The sequence below is a fragment of the Panthera onca genome, chromosome B4 (assembly GCF_046562875.1).
Source record: "Panthera onca isolate mPanOnc1 chromosome B4, mPanOnc1 haplotype 2, whole genome shotgun sequence".
Classification (NCBI taxonomy): domain Eukaryota; kingdom Metazoa; phylum Chordata; class Mammalia; order Carnivora; family Felidae; genus Panthera; species Panthera onca.
This window is the reverse complement of record NC_138345.1, coordinates 127,920,028-127,935,562: the sequence shown is the minus strand read 5'-3', so window position 1 is coordinate 127,935,562 and position 15,535 is coordinate 127,920,028. Positions and strand designations below refer to the sequence as shown.

At 47.6% G+C, this 15,535-nt stretch overlaps 1 protein-coding gene across 3 annotated transcripts in view; it reads left to right on the top strand.

Moving 5' to 3' along the window:
* LARGE1 (LARGE xylosyl- and glucuronyltransferase 1) overlaps positions 1-15,535 on the top strand; it is a 541,763-nt gene that overhangs the window by 132,910 nt on the left and 393,318 nt on the right. For all 3 annotated transcript variants that reach the window (XM_060656501.3, XM_078449495.2, XM_078449496.2), the window contains exon 2: positions 9,803-9,990. In XM_060656501.3, the coding sequence (XP_060512484.2) occupies positions 9,885-9,990 (106 nt within the window). In that variant the 5' untranslated portion in view covers positions 9,803-9,884. The remainder of the gene's footprint in view (positions 1-9,802; positions 9,991-15,535) is intronic.

Here is a 15,535-nt window from a genome sequence, read left to right as displayed (position 1 = left end):
TAATGTTACTAATACTACTCTAGCCTCTCACATTGCTGTAATCATATTTTGGATATTCTTTTGATCTCCCTCAATGCTTCCAACAGCTATTAGTGCACAGTACTGCCACGGGCTTTCATGAAAAAGGATGGGGGCCCCTGGGATGTTGAATGACCTGTCAAGATCCTGAACAGCCAATATGCAGAGCTGATGTTTGAGCCCAAGTCCTGACTCCCCATCCTCTGTAAATGCTGTGAGGCCCACATAGAATGCAGACCATGCCTCGGAGCTTGCTGTGAACATAGTGGAGACAAGATGGCAAAACTCTCAGGCGGCAGGCAGCACGTCCTAACTGCAAAGGTGTGTGACATGGGTGGTTGAAGACCAGACCAGAGACCCTGGTGAGGCCCTCCACCCTTGATCTGACACATCATCGTGGTTCTGAGAGCGAAGGGATATGTTTCCTTGCAGCAAGAGGATTTGACTTCACAGCGGGATCAAGACGAACAAAGCTGGCGACAGTGGGCCCTTAGAGTCCTTTGAAACACGGCGAACTCCCAAGTTTTCAATGTTTGTTCCCAAGCATATTGCATGTGGCTTTTACTCCTGTAGTTCACGTGATTAATTTTTAAACAGTGCCTCCGAGGCCAAACGCCATTCTCCAAATGAAAAAAGGAATTGGGAGTGCCAGTTTGACAAGCCCAAGGATCATCTACAGGAGGGAGATGACTTGGGCCCTGATGTGCAGAGAAGAGAGGGAGGGAGGAAGCATCTGTAGGGTGGGCCTCCAGGAGCGATGCCTTAGACTCGGGGGGAGAGGCCAAACCCCCTTTGTGTGTTCCTCCTCGTGGAGCAGAGAAAGGAAAGAGAGTTGCCAAAGTGAACTTTGCAGGTGACCTCAAATGTACCAAATGGTCTCTGCAGGGTTCACTGCAACTGTAGGGACCTACCTGAGGTGCTGTGTGGCTTCTGTTTCTCATATTATAGATGTTGTGGAGTCCGGCAGCAAGATGGCAAGCTTTTGTTTAGAGAAGGCTGCCAGGTGCCTGCCTGATGGCCAAGGCTGTCTGGCATGTTCATTCACTCGCTCGTTCATCCATTTAAGGGCTGCCCCCTGTGTGCCTAGGTGCCATCCTGGTTTTGCCCAAGTGGACAAATACATTTGTCCTTGCCCAAAAACCAAGTGGTTTTTGCCCTCATAGTCACATTACACTGAAATGTAGTGTGAGTGAGGCAGCCATTACATAAGTAATCCATCAGACGATTGTATCATTCCAAAGTTTGATGTGTGCAGAGGAGGAGGAGGTAACCAGAGAGCAGGATGGAGGACGTGAGGGAGGGGCACTGAGGCCTGGGACCCTCTGAGAAGACCCCTGTGAGTTGACAGCACTCAAGAATCACAAGGACTTAGCCAAGCGAAGAGCAGAGCGAGAAGTATTCCAGACAGAGGGAAGACACTTGCAAAGGCCCTGAGGTGTGTTCCAGAAGTGAGAGGGCCGGTGTGGCTGGAGGCAAGCAGAATTGAAGGGATGCTGGCCAGAGAGGCGGACGTAGAGACAGTTAGAGGTCACGCCGTGAGATCCTTACAGACATGACAAAGAGGGGGTTATTTTAAGAGCTGCGGGGAGACGTTGAATAATTTCCGGTGTGATCTGAGTTAGGAGGCTATCATACTGGGCACACGCGTGAGATGATGGCGGCTTGGATTTATATAGTGGCAGTAAAACTGGAAAGAAGTGGGTGTATCAAAGGACAGAATAAATGTTTCAGAGGTAAAAATGGCAGGGTTTGAGGATGGCCAGATTTGACAAGATACGAGGAGTGAGTAAGGAATTGAGGTACTTGGTAACTGGTACCCAGGTATCTGGCTTGAGCATTGATGTAGATGATGGTTCTCTTTAAGGCGGCAGGAAGCTCTGGAGAAGAGGGGGTGGAGAAGGGGGAAATTGGGATTGAGGCACACGTGGTAGGGAAAATCATTGTACATGTGAGTCTGGAGGTCAGAGGAGAGGCCAGAGCTGGAGATACAAAAGTGGGAGACATCAGCCCGGAGACCGTCTCCCAAGTCATTGGAATGGGAGATCTCACCTGGGGAGAGAAAACAAGATGGGTCCCACACTGTATCCTGGAACATTCCTGGAATTTGCCATCTGGACAAGAGAAGGCTACAGGAGAAAAAGAATGTATGAAATAAATATCTCAGATAATAGCACAGTGAGTTTACCAGAGAAAGGTAATAGCACCTCTTAGTAGTTGACTGACCATTTGAAATCAGACATGATTAAATGGAACAAATCTGCCTGCCTGATAGTGCGGTTTCCTACCCCAACATTTGGCTTCCCAAGTAGAGCCGTGGTAAACAAGTGTGGTTGTGCTCATCTGAATGACTGGATTTTTCCAGGCCAGTATAATTGGAAAGAAGGAGGGCTAAGGGAGGCATGCATGCTTGCAGAGGGAGGTTATAATAATGAACCATGGCATCTAAGCTGAATGAGAGAGAATAGAAAGAAAATCTAGACCTGGTTGGACAGTAATGAAGAAAGCCGGTGGACTGGGGTTCATGATGACAGTGAAGAATTTGGGCAATGGCAGCCTGGGAAGGCTAGCAGGGGGCTGGATGGGGGGGGGTTGATGTTGACATTTGAGATTTTTGGGGACTGTGCTGGTTTTGGTGACACCAAGAGCTAGAACATAAATTTGGTCCACATGAAGTGGCAGATGTTGTGAACCGACCATTCCCATCATGGAACTGAGGTGGAGAGGCAGAAGGACGTGTGGTGGAGGCTGAGGTCTTCAGACAATGAGAAGAGTAACCAGGAGCTTCCAGATGACAGTGACAAGGACAGAGAGAACGATGCTGAGCCAAAGACGAATAGGGGCTTCAGGAGAGGGAGAACCAGTAAGAGTTGGCAGACAGCCGGAAGCCTGGAGGACAGAGGCCCGCCTTCTAGCCATTTCGTACTTGCTTGAGAAGAGTAGGGGAAAGGGTTCTCCTTTGGGGAAGGCAAAGATCGGGGGACAGCTGTCCTTTCACACAAGAGCAGAGCTGGAATGAAGCCAGGTGAAGCTGAGGATAAAGAGGAGTTTGCTGATCACATAGTGGAAGTTCCACAGGATTCTACAGTTGGGCTTGGGAGGAAGGTGTGGGCTGGCCCTTGTGTCCCAGGAGTAGTTTGTATGGTCGTGAATATCCAGGAGTCTGCCGGCTGTGACTGAAATACTCAGTCATCGATCCATTCAATGTTTATTGATCTCCTCCTATATGCTAGATACTGTGCTAGCAACAAAGAAAACAGCTGTGGCCAAAACAGACAAAGTATCTGCCCTTGAGGCATCAGTTGTGTGTCCTGTAGCATAGAACTGATTTTCTGGGGTGTTTTGTTTTCTTTTCTTTTTGTTTTTCAGGAAGCACCGGAATTTGAGTCCCAGGGTTTCCAACTAAATCAGTGTCCTTAGCCTCTCTTGGTCTCTGAAAGATGGACATAATGCAGCCTCTGTGGGTGGTGTTGGTGCTTTTCAGTCATTCAAATATGGAAGAAGTGTTTTTGATGGGAAGTCAGGATGGGTCATCAGAGCAACCTCTAGTCCATAAGATGCTTCTGTTCGATTAGAAAAAAGCACTTTTCCTTCTAGAAACTCTCTTTCCATCTATCAGAGAACTGTTGTAATAAATCTGCCATCAACAGAGTCCAGGATGTGATGGTTCTCCCTGGCGCACTGGCCAGTCCCTGCAGGGGTAAGGTGAAGGAGGGGGTCAGGTAGGAGTGGAGGGAGGCCAGCTTTATTTATCAATAACCAGTTGTTTACTCAGCGCTTTGGTAGTAGAGTGCACCCGCATCACCTGGGCTCTTGTTAAAATGCAGATTTTGATCCGTGGAGCTGGGGTGGGGCCTGGCAGTCTGCCTTTCTCGCAAGATATGAGCCCCCACTGCTGCTGCTGCTGCTGCTGCTGATTTAGGGGCCACACTTGGATGGAGATGGCTAAGTGCAAACCAATGTTTTAGCTCCTGGTCTCTGGCAGAGGCTTAAAACAAACACTAGAGGGCCAGGATCCTTTGCCCTTTCGGGGTTTTAGTCTGATGAAGAGAGATTAGAGACAGGAGATGATTAGAAGACAATGACAGTGGATGACGGGCATTGAGGAGGGCACTTGTTGGGACTAGCACTGGTGTTGTATGTAAGCAATGAATCATGGGAATCTACTGGAGAAGCCAAGAGCATACTGTATACACTGTATGTTAGCTAACTTGACAATAAATTATATTTTAAAAATAGTTAAAAAAAAAAAAAAAAAAGACAATGACAGTGATCTGGATTGTGCTCCCGATGGCCTTTGGAGTTTGGAACAAAGGGAGGGAACATCTCCAGGTCTGGACTTGCCAGAGATGTTTCACTGAAGCAGCCAGGACTTAAAATTTCTCCTGAGGTCCAGCAGAGGAGGGAAGACACGGCAGGACAGTCGGGCTGTGTGTGAGAGGCTTGGGCAAAGGTGTGAGATGTGAATATAACACTAGCAATAGTACAAATAATGACACAACAAAGCCAACATCGGTGGAGGGTCTGTCTGCTGTAGGACCTGTATTATAAGCTCAGTGAGGGCCAGCCCTGTGCCCTCTTAGGAACTGGGACAGCCTCTTGCAAGAAAGGTTCACTCGAGATTGGGATGACTGTTATGCCCAGAATTCGTGATCCCCAAAGACCACCAGGGAGCCGAGTCTGAGGCAAAAGCAAAGAGCCTTTATTCGAGCTAGCTTGAGCTCAATCCCCTACCTGCACCGACGCAGCGGTGAGATGCGTGGTCTGAGGTTTGAGCTGGAATTTCTTTCTGTGGTTTTTCCGGAAAGGGGGCCATGTCGGGGACATAGTCACTCAAGATGGAGGACACAGAACAAAATAGAGTCGGCCGGTCTAGGTCTGCTCTTTCAATGACAATATGGGACTGACAGGATTCACCCTATCTTATAGTTACAATTGGTAATTGTAACAAATAACATATAACCTGTAACAACATAGAATATAACATGTAACAAATCTGTTACATGCCTATAGGATCAGTTGGGGCTCCTTATAATTCTGAAGGGTTTCAGTCATTGGGTTCCTTAGACTTTTGTTTGTTTCCTTTGGAAGTTACTTAGATTTTTATTCACTCTTCATGTGCAGAATTTCTAGACAATTCACATGTCTTGAACACCCATGAAAATTCATTTCTAATGATGTTAATTAAAAGAGAATCTCCAAGAGTGCCTGGGTGGCTCAGTCAGTTAAGCATCTGACTTCAGCTCATGGTCTGTGAGTTGGAGCCCCATGTCAGGCTCTGTGCTGACCGCTCAGAGACTGGAGCCTGCTTTGGATTCTGTGTCTCCCTCTCTCTCTGACCCTGCCCCGCTCACTCTGTCTCTCTGTCAAAAAATAAATAAACGTTAAAAAAAAAAAATTTTTTTTTAAAAGAGAACCTCCAGGGATGCCTGGCTGGCTGTCAGTGGAGCATGGGGCTCTTGATCTCGGGGTTGTGAGTTCAAGCCCCAAGTTGGGCCTGGACCCTACTTCAAAAAAGAAGGAGAAGGAGGAGGAGAAGGAGGGGAAGGGGAAGGGGATGCCAACTGGCTGGTGTTGATCAGCTCAGCTCAGCATTTGGAAGGTGGGCTTCTGATTGGAGTCTTTCAAATGGTAGCTAGCCACCCCCAGAAGATGTATTCCTAATTAGGATCCTGCAGATCTTAACTTACTGAACCTGTCATGGAAAGTAAAACTAACACATGTATTTTTCACTGTCTGCCCTGAGGTATTTTGAATCAACATGCAATATAACAAGAAGACGTGGTGATTCAAATTTTAAAATATTTTTCAGTTATAAAAGCAACACATATTCTTTGTCAAAGTTTTTTGGGAGAAATCTGTATTCAGATATATTGAAATGATCCGTATCCTATACCCAGAGATAACCTTTAACTTTTATACTGTTCATATGTATAGTTATATCGGTATTTATACATGTTTTGTTGGACTGAAAGATACTTGTAATCACATTTATGTTCAGCTGTGAGTACTGCTTTTGTGGCTTTAATAGAGCACGATAATTTTTCTGGCACATACAATGTTCTGCATAAATGTGACTTTCATTGGTTAAAACAGATGGGAGAAGACAGATCGAGTAGGAGAAGTTTAGGAGCAGAAATTGACCAGCTTGGCCAAGGAATTGGATGATGGGTTTTGAGGCATTTTATTTTATTTTATTTTATTTTATTTTATTTTATTTATTTTTTAAATATGAAATTTATTGTCAAATTGGTTTCCATACAACACCCAGTGCTCATCCCAACAGATGGAGACATGAGCATTTTAGAGGTGACTCTTTGCCCTGCCTATTCACCCTGGAGTCTGTCTCCCTCAGACCAGGCAAGAACCGGTTCCAGACTGGTTTCCCCAGTTAATCCATCAACATTTGCACAGCTATGGGAGGTGATTTCCAGACCTTCCTTCTTTTTTGTGTTCCTTCACTATATTGACTTCCTGGAGTAACTCCTGATATAAATTGAGATTTTTCTTTAAATTGTGTTTTTAGTGCACAGAGGTGTCATTTAAAAGTCAAATCCATGAAGGAATATTTTTTTACCTGCTGGGTTTAGTTTCAGATGCCAGTGTTATCCTAAAATGCAAACCACCCTGGACTCTGTTTCAAAACTTAGGACAAATTGTGCCAGTTGAAATTAACTTTTGCAGATGGAGCGAAGAAAGGAGGAAAGGAAGTGTTTGAAAGAGGTTTTTAAAAACGGGTTTAAATATTAATGCCACTTGCGTTCAGCTCCATATATATTCCTACTACTTACCCCTCCAAATTCATCTATTGCTTTCCAGTTTTTGCTCCGTCTGTTGTACTTTTTTTGTTTGTTTTGTTTTGTTTTGAAAGGGAACAAACGGTGGTGATGTATTTAACCAGGGGAGGAAAGTAATCCTAAGATTCAACATGAAAGATTTAGGTTAGATCAGAAGGGAAACGACCCCTGGCAAAGGTTGTTGGAATCAGTTACTTGGGGAGAGCAGAGCCCAAGGCCTCTCGGCCGTAGGGGCATGTAACCTTTGGCTCGTTCATCAACCTTTCTAGGCCTTAGTTTTCTCATCCACTAAATGGGGATGAAAAATAGTTTCTACCTCATAGATTATTTTGGAGAATTAAAAGAGCCTGAGACATAATACATGCTGCTTATTGCTAGTTGTCTTTACTATTATTATTATAAGTGAACTGCAGGAGCGCCTGGGTGGCTCGGTGGGTTAAGCATCCGACTTCAGATCAGGTCATGATCTCCTAGTTTGTGAGTTCAAGCCCGGTGTAGGGCTCTGTGCTGACAGCTCAGAGCTGGAGGCTGCTTTGGATTCTGTGTCTCCCTCTCACTCTGCCCCTCCCCAACGTGTGTGTGTGTGTCAACGTGTGTGTGTGTGTGTGTGTGTGTGTGTGTATTCTCTCTCTTTCAGAAATAAATAAACATTAAAAAAAAGTGAACTGCAAAAGAAACAACAACAAAAACAACAACAACAAAAAACCAAAAAAACACAAACAAAACCAACAACCCAAAAACCAAACAAACAACCAAACACCACCAGAGGCAGTTTTAATGTGGTGTCTTCCTGAAGGAGAATCCAGTGGGTTCTTCTGATTGAAGTCACCCATTTGCACTTGACAATGTCAGCCAGGACTTCTTTGTTGGGCTCTTTTCTTCCAAGCCCTGTGGGAATGGGGAGTGAGAAAAACATGATGCTTCTGCCCTTCTGCTCTCAGGAAGAGGTGGGGCTCACCTGGCCTCAGGCTCCATCAGTCCTTTCTGGGCCCTTCTTCAAGGGATCTCTCATTTAAGACTCTCTGGCAGAGAGGGCATCGCTTCATTGTAGACGGACAACATGGAACTTACCTGGAGACGGGGAGTTCAGCAGTGTTGCAGCTAGTTGAGCATGGAACTGGATTTGAAGCCACATCAGCGTCACTGCATAGCCTCCTGTCCCCAGTATGTTCTTCCTGAGAGATCCCCCAGCATCTGGGAAATCCTCATTCGTAGTGAGTCACAGTTGGTGTGGAGGGTTTGTTGCCCATGCTTCAGAATGAAAAACTTTCCATGGTAGTGGAGGGGGCTGGGGGAACCTTTTCTCAAATCAACATTCTTTGTTGAAAGGGGTTTTGCTTTTTTGGTTTTACTTTCTAGGCCACACCCTCCAGCCTTGTGGTCTTTCATGTGTTTCGAGGGAGGGCCGAAAATGGCGTCAGAGTGGTTGCAGAAGAAAGCCTGGCACTGACAGTTGAGATTGGCTCCATTAGGTGCTGGCCACTTGCTGAACGCAAATTCCTAAGGCTCCGAAAGGCTTTTTTTTGGTTAGACTCTGATTCCATTCGTACGTTCAGCAGACAGTTATCAGTCAGCCAGCAGGTGACAGGCAGTATGCTAAGTCTTGGCCAATGTAAGATGGGCGGACAGGGTGTCTGTCTCCCGAAAACGCCACGGCTGGTGGGGAGGGGAGACAGTTCAACCAGACCCTAGTCACATGGGGCTTAGGGGTTCTGGCAGAGGGAAGGACACTTGTGGGACTACCCAAGGGGACAGCAAAGCCAGCTCTTTCATGGACATTGTTCTTTGGGGATGGGAAGCCTTGTATAGGTACCTGCAGTAGTAGCTTCTGCCCTGTTTGGGAGGCTCCTAACATGTGGATCCCGCATTCCACCTGCAGCCATTGTGACATCCACATTAGGATATAGGTGAAGAGGTTGCATGGTCTGTCGGGTTTTAAATTCCTTCGTAAGGCATATGACCTGTGGTCAGATACCCAGGTGAAGGATCATGGGCCCCTACTCCATGAGAATTGACCTTCTCCTCCCTCTTTGAACATGTCTCAGGCAGTCTTCTGCGTGACCTTAGGGCTGGCTCTCTGCAGATGAGTTGTAGGTTATCTGTGTTCCTCTCCGTTTTCTGCACATTTTAATTGTTTCCATGCTTTTCTGGATATCTTCTTCTGTATTAAAGGCGGGAGCTGTTAAGATAGTCCCTGGTGAGTGTTTGTGGGTTATCAACTGTGATCCAGTTGTAGTCCCCTGCAGATGATGATGTGGCCAGTGCAGTCTCCTCTCCTCTGAGTGTGCCATCAGTCAGCCTCCAGTGCCTTCCTCAGCTCTTCCTATCTGGAACTCGGGAACGGTTCTGGCATCTTGGCCACACCTGCATCAGTCAGCAACTTCGTTTGTCTTTCCACAGAGCTCTGTGCACATCTCAGTCTGTCACATTCTTGCTGCAAGCTAACCTACACTATAGAATACATGCCTCTGTGTGTGTGCGTGTGTGTGTGTGTGTGTGTGTGTGTGTGTGTGTGCATGAGAGAGAGAGAGAGAGAGAGAGAGAGGCAGAAGGGAGAGAGCTCATAGGGTTTTTTGTTTTTGTTTTTTTCTTATAGAGAGAAAGAGAGAGAACATAAGCTGGGGAGGGGCAGTGGGAGAAAGAGAATCTTAAGCTCCGTGCTCAATGCTAAGCCCGACGTGGGGCTCGATCCCACAACCCTGGGATCATGACCTGAGCCGAAATCCAGAGTTGGACGCTCAACCGACTGAGCCACCCAGTGTCCCTTGAGATCTCATACTTTTTATCATCCTTTATTCATTTACTTTTTAAAGAGCTGTCTCTGTTCTGATAGACTGCAAGACTGCAGCACTGTGTCTCAGAATAGAAGGTTAGCAGGAGATTGTGGACGAGTCCGATACTTTCACGACCTACAGGGTATTTCTCCTCTGCAATCTGCATCCATTTACAGTGCTAAGAACTCAGCCCTTCCTCTCTGCTCTTCCTTTCAGAAAGTATTATGAGGGAGGCCGAGGACCCCGTGCTCCGGGCAGAGAATCGGCGCTGGGATTAGGGGTTGTCACTTCTGAGAGGATGCTGGGAATCTGCAGAGGGAGACGGAAATTCCTGGCTGCCTCGCTGACTGTTCTCTGCATCCCAGCCATCACCTGGCTTTACCTCTTTGCCGGGAGCTTTGAAGGTAAGAAGGAGGCTTCCTCACAGGGAGAGGGACGGAGAGGGAAGAAGAAGGACACTGGCCGTCCCAGAGTCTCGGAAGCCCCCTCCGGGTCACCGTGTGGAGCAGGAGAACGTTGGTGCTCAGGCAGAGACTTGCGTGGGGCTTACGCGGGTGTTGGAGGGAGTCTGTCGTGAGGAGGAACACAGAGAAACAGAAACGAAGTCAGGTGCACCTGCGTGCAGTGGATGGTGGAGGTTACACAAATGTCAGCTACCAGCTTTCCAGGTCGATCGCTGTGTCAATAGCGGGCGAAAGGTTTGGGCCCTGGAGAGGTTTCTCAACCGCATGGAGCCAGCTGTTTCATTCATTCTTCCATTCATTCATTCATTCATTCACTCACTCACACATTTCACATTTTGTTGTGACTCTTGCTGCTGCTGCTGCTGTTGTGGAACATCTGCACCGAACCAGGTGCTGGGAATGCAGCGATCACAGATCTGGACATTCACAATGCGTTGTGGGGGGGGGGGGGGGACGACAGGTGAGCACAGGACTGCCGTGCATGGAGCCCAGGGTGCCGCGGGAGGCAGCGGTTGGGGTGTCAGGCCTGGCTGGGTGTGAAAGATGATGGTCACACTGGCCGGATGGAGGCGTTCAAGCAGAGGAGCGGCCCTCCCCAAGCCAATCAAAACAAACGCCGATCCTTGTTGCTTCTCAGCAATCAGTGGAGAAGACAAGCCTGGCCATTCTCCCAGCCAGCGATTTCAAATGCTGCACGGTGTTTCGCGTATCAAAGGTGGTTTTCTAAGCTTCAGGGAGGGAAGGGATGGGAGCATCGAGGAGGACGCTTTCTTTTTATTTATGCCCATAAGTGAGTTCAAAAAAATCTCCGATGAAAATCTGTCTCAAGGAAGTCACTACTGTGTTTTTAAACATTTCCTTTATGCATAATTTTTTTTGACAGCTCAAGGCTACCTTTTAATTAGGAGTTGTGGACTTTGTGAGATTTGCCCTGAGTTAGCTCGACTGAGTGTGATCGGGGTGGCTGTGTGCCTGTAGAGCAGGAAAGGGCCCGTATGTCCTGCCCCATACATCCCTGGAGTCGAGGAGTTTCCATATGAGCAGCTACATGGAGTAAATTATGCCATGGCAGTGGATGATTAAGTTTTGGCAAAGAGATCAGAGGGAGAAAGGTGAGTTGATGTGGATCCTAGAAGAGACAGAAGGAAGCATTGGGCCAGGGATGATGGAAAAGCCCTTGTAAAAGAAGGCTGAGAGCACCCAGTGCCGGTCCAGGGTTAGCACGTGAAAACCTTGACCCTGCCAATATAACGGGACTAGTGATGATACTAATGGTGTAACAATATTAACGATAATCAGCATGCCAGTGTTTCAGACATTTCTGCGGGCCAGTTATCATTACAGGGGCTTTGCATGCATTGTCTCGCTCTCCCCAGTAATGCCATGTAGTAGGTATACAAGAGGAGGGCGAGGCAGAAATCCTTCAGTGATCTGTCTAAGACCCCAAAGCCCGTCAGGATGGGCCTGTGTTATTGGACTCGAGATCTGAGCTTCGTAACTACGATACCATGTTGTAGATGGGGGCTCCAGTGAGGTATCAGACTTTGGCTTAGGGGTTTGACAAGGTGTCACATGACCTTTCTGCGTGCCTCAGAGGGAAGTTGCAGAATTTTCATTTGCACTCGTTGATAAAAACCCAACCCCAAATGATTTTGGCAAGAAGGGAATTTGGGGGCTAACAAAACCAGTAAGTTCAAATGTAGGACGGGCTTCAGTCAGGGTTGGTTGGATCCAGGGGCTCAAATGATATTTTTGTAGCGCAGTCTCCCTTCTTGTCTTTGCTCTCCATTTCTCTGCCTTGGCTTCTTTCAGGGCAGTTTTATCTCCACAGAGGAAGCTTTAGTTTACAACTTACATTCACCAGTGCCTGTGGAAAGAGGAGTTCGTCCTCCCCCTGCTTCCACAGTATTGCCTGATTGGATTGCCTCTGGTCACTTGTGGTCCAGAGACCAATCACCGTGGCTGGGGGAGGTGCCTATTTTTGGTCTTAGGGTAAAGAGGAGTTCCCTGAAATACGTGGAGTCAGAATGAGGGACTCAAAATGGCCCCCAAAGGTAAATGGTGCATTTTCCCAAAGAGGAGACTAGGAGTGGATCTGACATATGGAGAATGTATAATTGGCTGTGCTTAGTGGTAGGTTGATGTCAGCTAGAATCTCCTTTCCAGCCTCCTGCTGTCTGGGCCAGCCTTGGCTGATGGAGTGACCACTATCTCTGACTTTGAATGATTGTATTAGACTATCAGACAGACGACAGACGACGGGAAACAGAGAGGATTGAGGAAATAATACTCTGAGGTGACCTGTACAGACTGGAAAGAGGTGCCCTATTTACCAACATGTTGCTAATAATAAATCCTCCCCTTGGGACCAAATCACAAACTGCATTAAATAGGGGCTAGATGATGTGAGTACGTTAACAGAAGTATCCCAGCTAGAATGACAGTGGGGATAGATGCCTTTTCTGGGGTATCAGTTAATCCACAGCTGGACCACAGCATTTATTTCTAGATGCCACACTTGGAGGACAATCTAGACAAGTCAGCACATTCAGGAGAGTCTAGGTGAATGCCAGTGCCAATCCAAACCTTGTGACATACAGAATAGTGGAAAGAATTGGGGCTATTTACCTTGGAGAAGCAGAGGTTCCACTCCAGGTGTACCCGATCGGCTTCCACAAACAGTCAAGGAGCTGTCGCCCGAAAGAGAGATGGCCCCAGAATCTATGGAGGGACATGGCAGGGAGCCAGCTGTCAAACTCATCCTAGTAAAGGATCATCCTGTCCAGGGCTGGACTGAGCTGCCCTGGGAGGTAGTGAAACACCCAACATGAGAGGTGTGTAAATACAAGTGTCGTGTGGTACGGGGAGCTCAGCATGGGGCGGAGGGGGGGCGGGCATGTAGGGCAGGATGACCCAGAGATCCTGAGGCTCTAGAAAAGGCTGAGTATGTACTGGGAGACAAAGGTACCTCCGTGGAGCCCCTGCCAGTTGTCAGCAGATATCAGTGCATTTGCAAAAGAGCCTGTGGAGACATTCTTTTCTCTGTAGTTAAACATAACAACTTTGGGGCGCCTGGGTGGCTCAGTCGGTTAAGCATCGAACTTCAGCTCAGCTCATGATCTCGAGGTCCGTGAGTTCAAGTCCTGTGTTGGGCTTTGTGCTGACAGCTCAGAGCCTGGAGCCTGCTTTGGATTCTGTGTTGCCCCCCTTCCCCCGCCCCTCCCCTGCTTGTGCTCTCTCTCTCTCTCTCTCCCTCCCTCAAAAGTAAATAAGTAAATGTTAAAATAAAAAAAAAAACAAAAATGTAACAACTTTGCAATCCGTTTATTGACCCCCTTGAGTTTTCTGTTCAAGGCAGGTGGAGCCATAAATAAGGGACAGAGTTGCTGCCTGTATTCATGGCGATGCTATTTATATTTTATGTGAGTTTATTTATTTTTCAACCCCGTTTAATTTCGATGGATCTCTTGAGAGCAGAGCCTAGACTCTCCCAGAGATGCAGATGCCTCCTGCATAAAGTTTTCGAATTCGATGACACACAGCAGTAAGATCTATTGAGAGTATCCTGGATGATAGCCTCAGGCTCCGAATCAGCTGAGCCAGAGTAGCGGTGTGATTTGGGGTACAATCACTGCTCTTTCTAGGCCTTTGTCTCCTGCTACACGAAGTGACATAAAACTGAAGGTCACCTGGGGTGCCCGGGTGGCTCAGTTGGTTGAGCGTCTGACACTTAATTTCGGCTCAGGTCATTATTTCCTGATTCATGAGGTCGAGTCCTGCATCAGGCTCTGCGCTGACAGTGCAGAGTCTGTTTGGGATCCTCTCTCTCTCTCTCTCTCTCTGCTCCCCCTGCGTTCTCTCACTCTCTCTCAAAACAAATAAACTTAAAGAATATATTTAAAAAAAAAAATGAATGTCACCTGTTGGGGCTATTGGGGCACTAACATTCTGGAAGTTTTCTATTCTAAGCATCTGACGTGAATGAATTGGAAATGGCCAGAATCTTCTCCAGTTAATGGCAAATATGTCGGGAAGAGGGAATCGGCTTCCTGTGATTTGCTCCTGAGTGTGGATCCAGGATCAATGCATAAAAGTTATGAGGAAACAGGCATTGACTCAACGTAAGAAAAGAACCATTGTAATCGCAGATTCGACTTGCCAGGTGTTGGAGTCCACATCTTGGAAGGTGATGAGATCCCCATTCGCAGAGCTGTTTGTCAAAGGCCAGGTGCCTGCTGGTTACAGATGCTGATCAGGGGATGTCTTTGCTGGCACTTCAGCCCCCCAGTTCCTCAACCCTGTTTCCTTCGTTTCCGCCCCCATCCTCCTTTTCTCCGGTAGCATCTCAGTTACCATTCCCAGCTACCCGTCCACCAAGCTCAAAGTGTGGAGTCTTTGCTTCCTTCTTTATTCTCTCCATCGCCGGGTGCCACATCCTGTCGCACCTGACTGTGGCCTCTTGCGGCCACGTCTTTGCTTCCCGCCTTTCACCACTGCCGTGGCCCTGGCTCAGCCGTTCACCTTCATCCTTTGTGGTCGCGGCTGATGGAACATCCTGCCGTCTCACACATGTCCTCCACCCTCCAGAGAGCGGCCAGAGCTCAGTCGCGGGGCCATCCTGCTCCTTGCCGGCTGTGCTGCCTCTGTTTCCTTATGTCCCCTCCCATCTTCCATCAGCCACACTGGATTCGCTTCGGGTGCTGTGTGCACCTGCCCTCTGAGACTGCTGGTCTTCTCACATGCTGGCTCCTGGGACACTGCTGCCCTTCCATCCTTCCCCGCCGCCCACTCCCCCTCCTTCCCTCCTTCTTTGCTGGGCTGACTTAGACCCTCAGGTCTCAGCTGAGCATGATGGGTCCTCCCCCTTAGCTAGGTTGGCTTCTGCCACGTCTACAAACTCCTTTTACTTTCTTTTTTTCATACCCTCATTACTTTTCTTGTGTTTTCTTTTATTTTTTAAAATTTCTTTATTAATTTTTGAGAGGGAGAGACAGAGTGTAAGCAGGGGAGGGGCAGAGAGAGAGGAGGAGACACAGAATCGGAAGCGGGCTCCAGGCTCTGAGCTGTCAGCACAGAGCCCGACATGGGGCTCAGACCCACGGACTGTGAGATCATGACCTGAGCCGGTCGGACCACTAACCGGCTGAGCCACCCAGGCGCCCCTTTTCTTGTTTTTTTTTTTAATCACCTGTCTTCACAAGTGAGTACAAGCCTTAGGAGGGAATGGAGTGGTTTTCTTCTATTCATCTTTCTGTCACTAGCACCTACTCCTGCGTCAGGAGAATTGTTTGTTGAATGAATAAATGAGAGAAGAATGCCCTCTTCTGGCTTTGAATGCCGACAGCTCTCAGCTCTCACCGTTGCCCTCTGGGTTCTCTCCATACTCGTGGTCACTGCTTGGGGTCTTTCACAGACATTTTCCCTTAGCTCATAATTTCCATCTTTACTCAGGTGAGTGCCTTGTTGAACGCATTGAGAAAACATC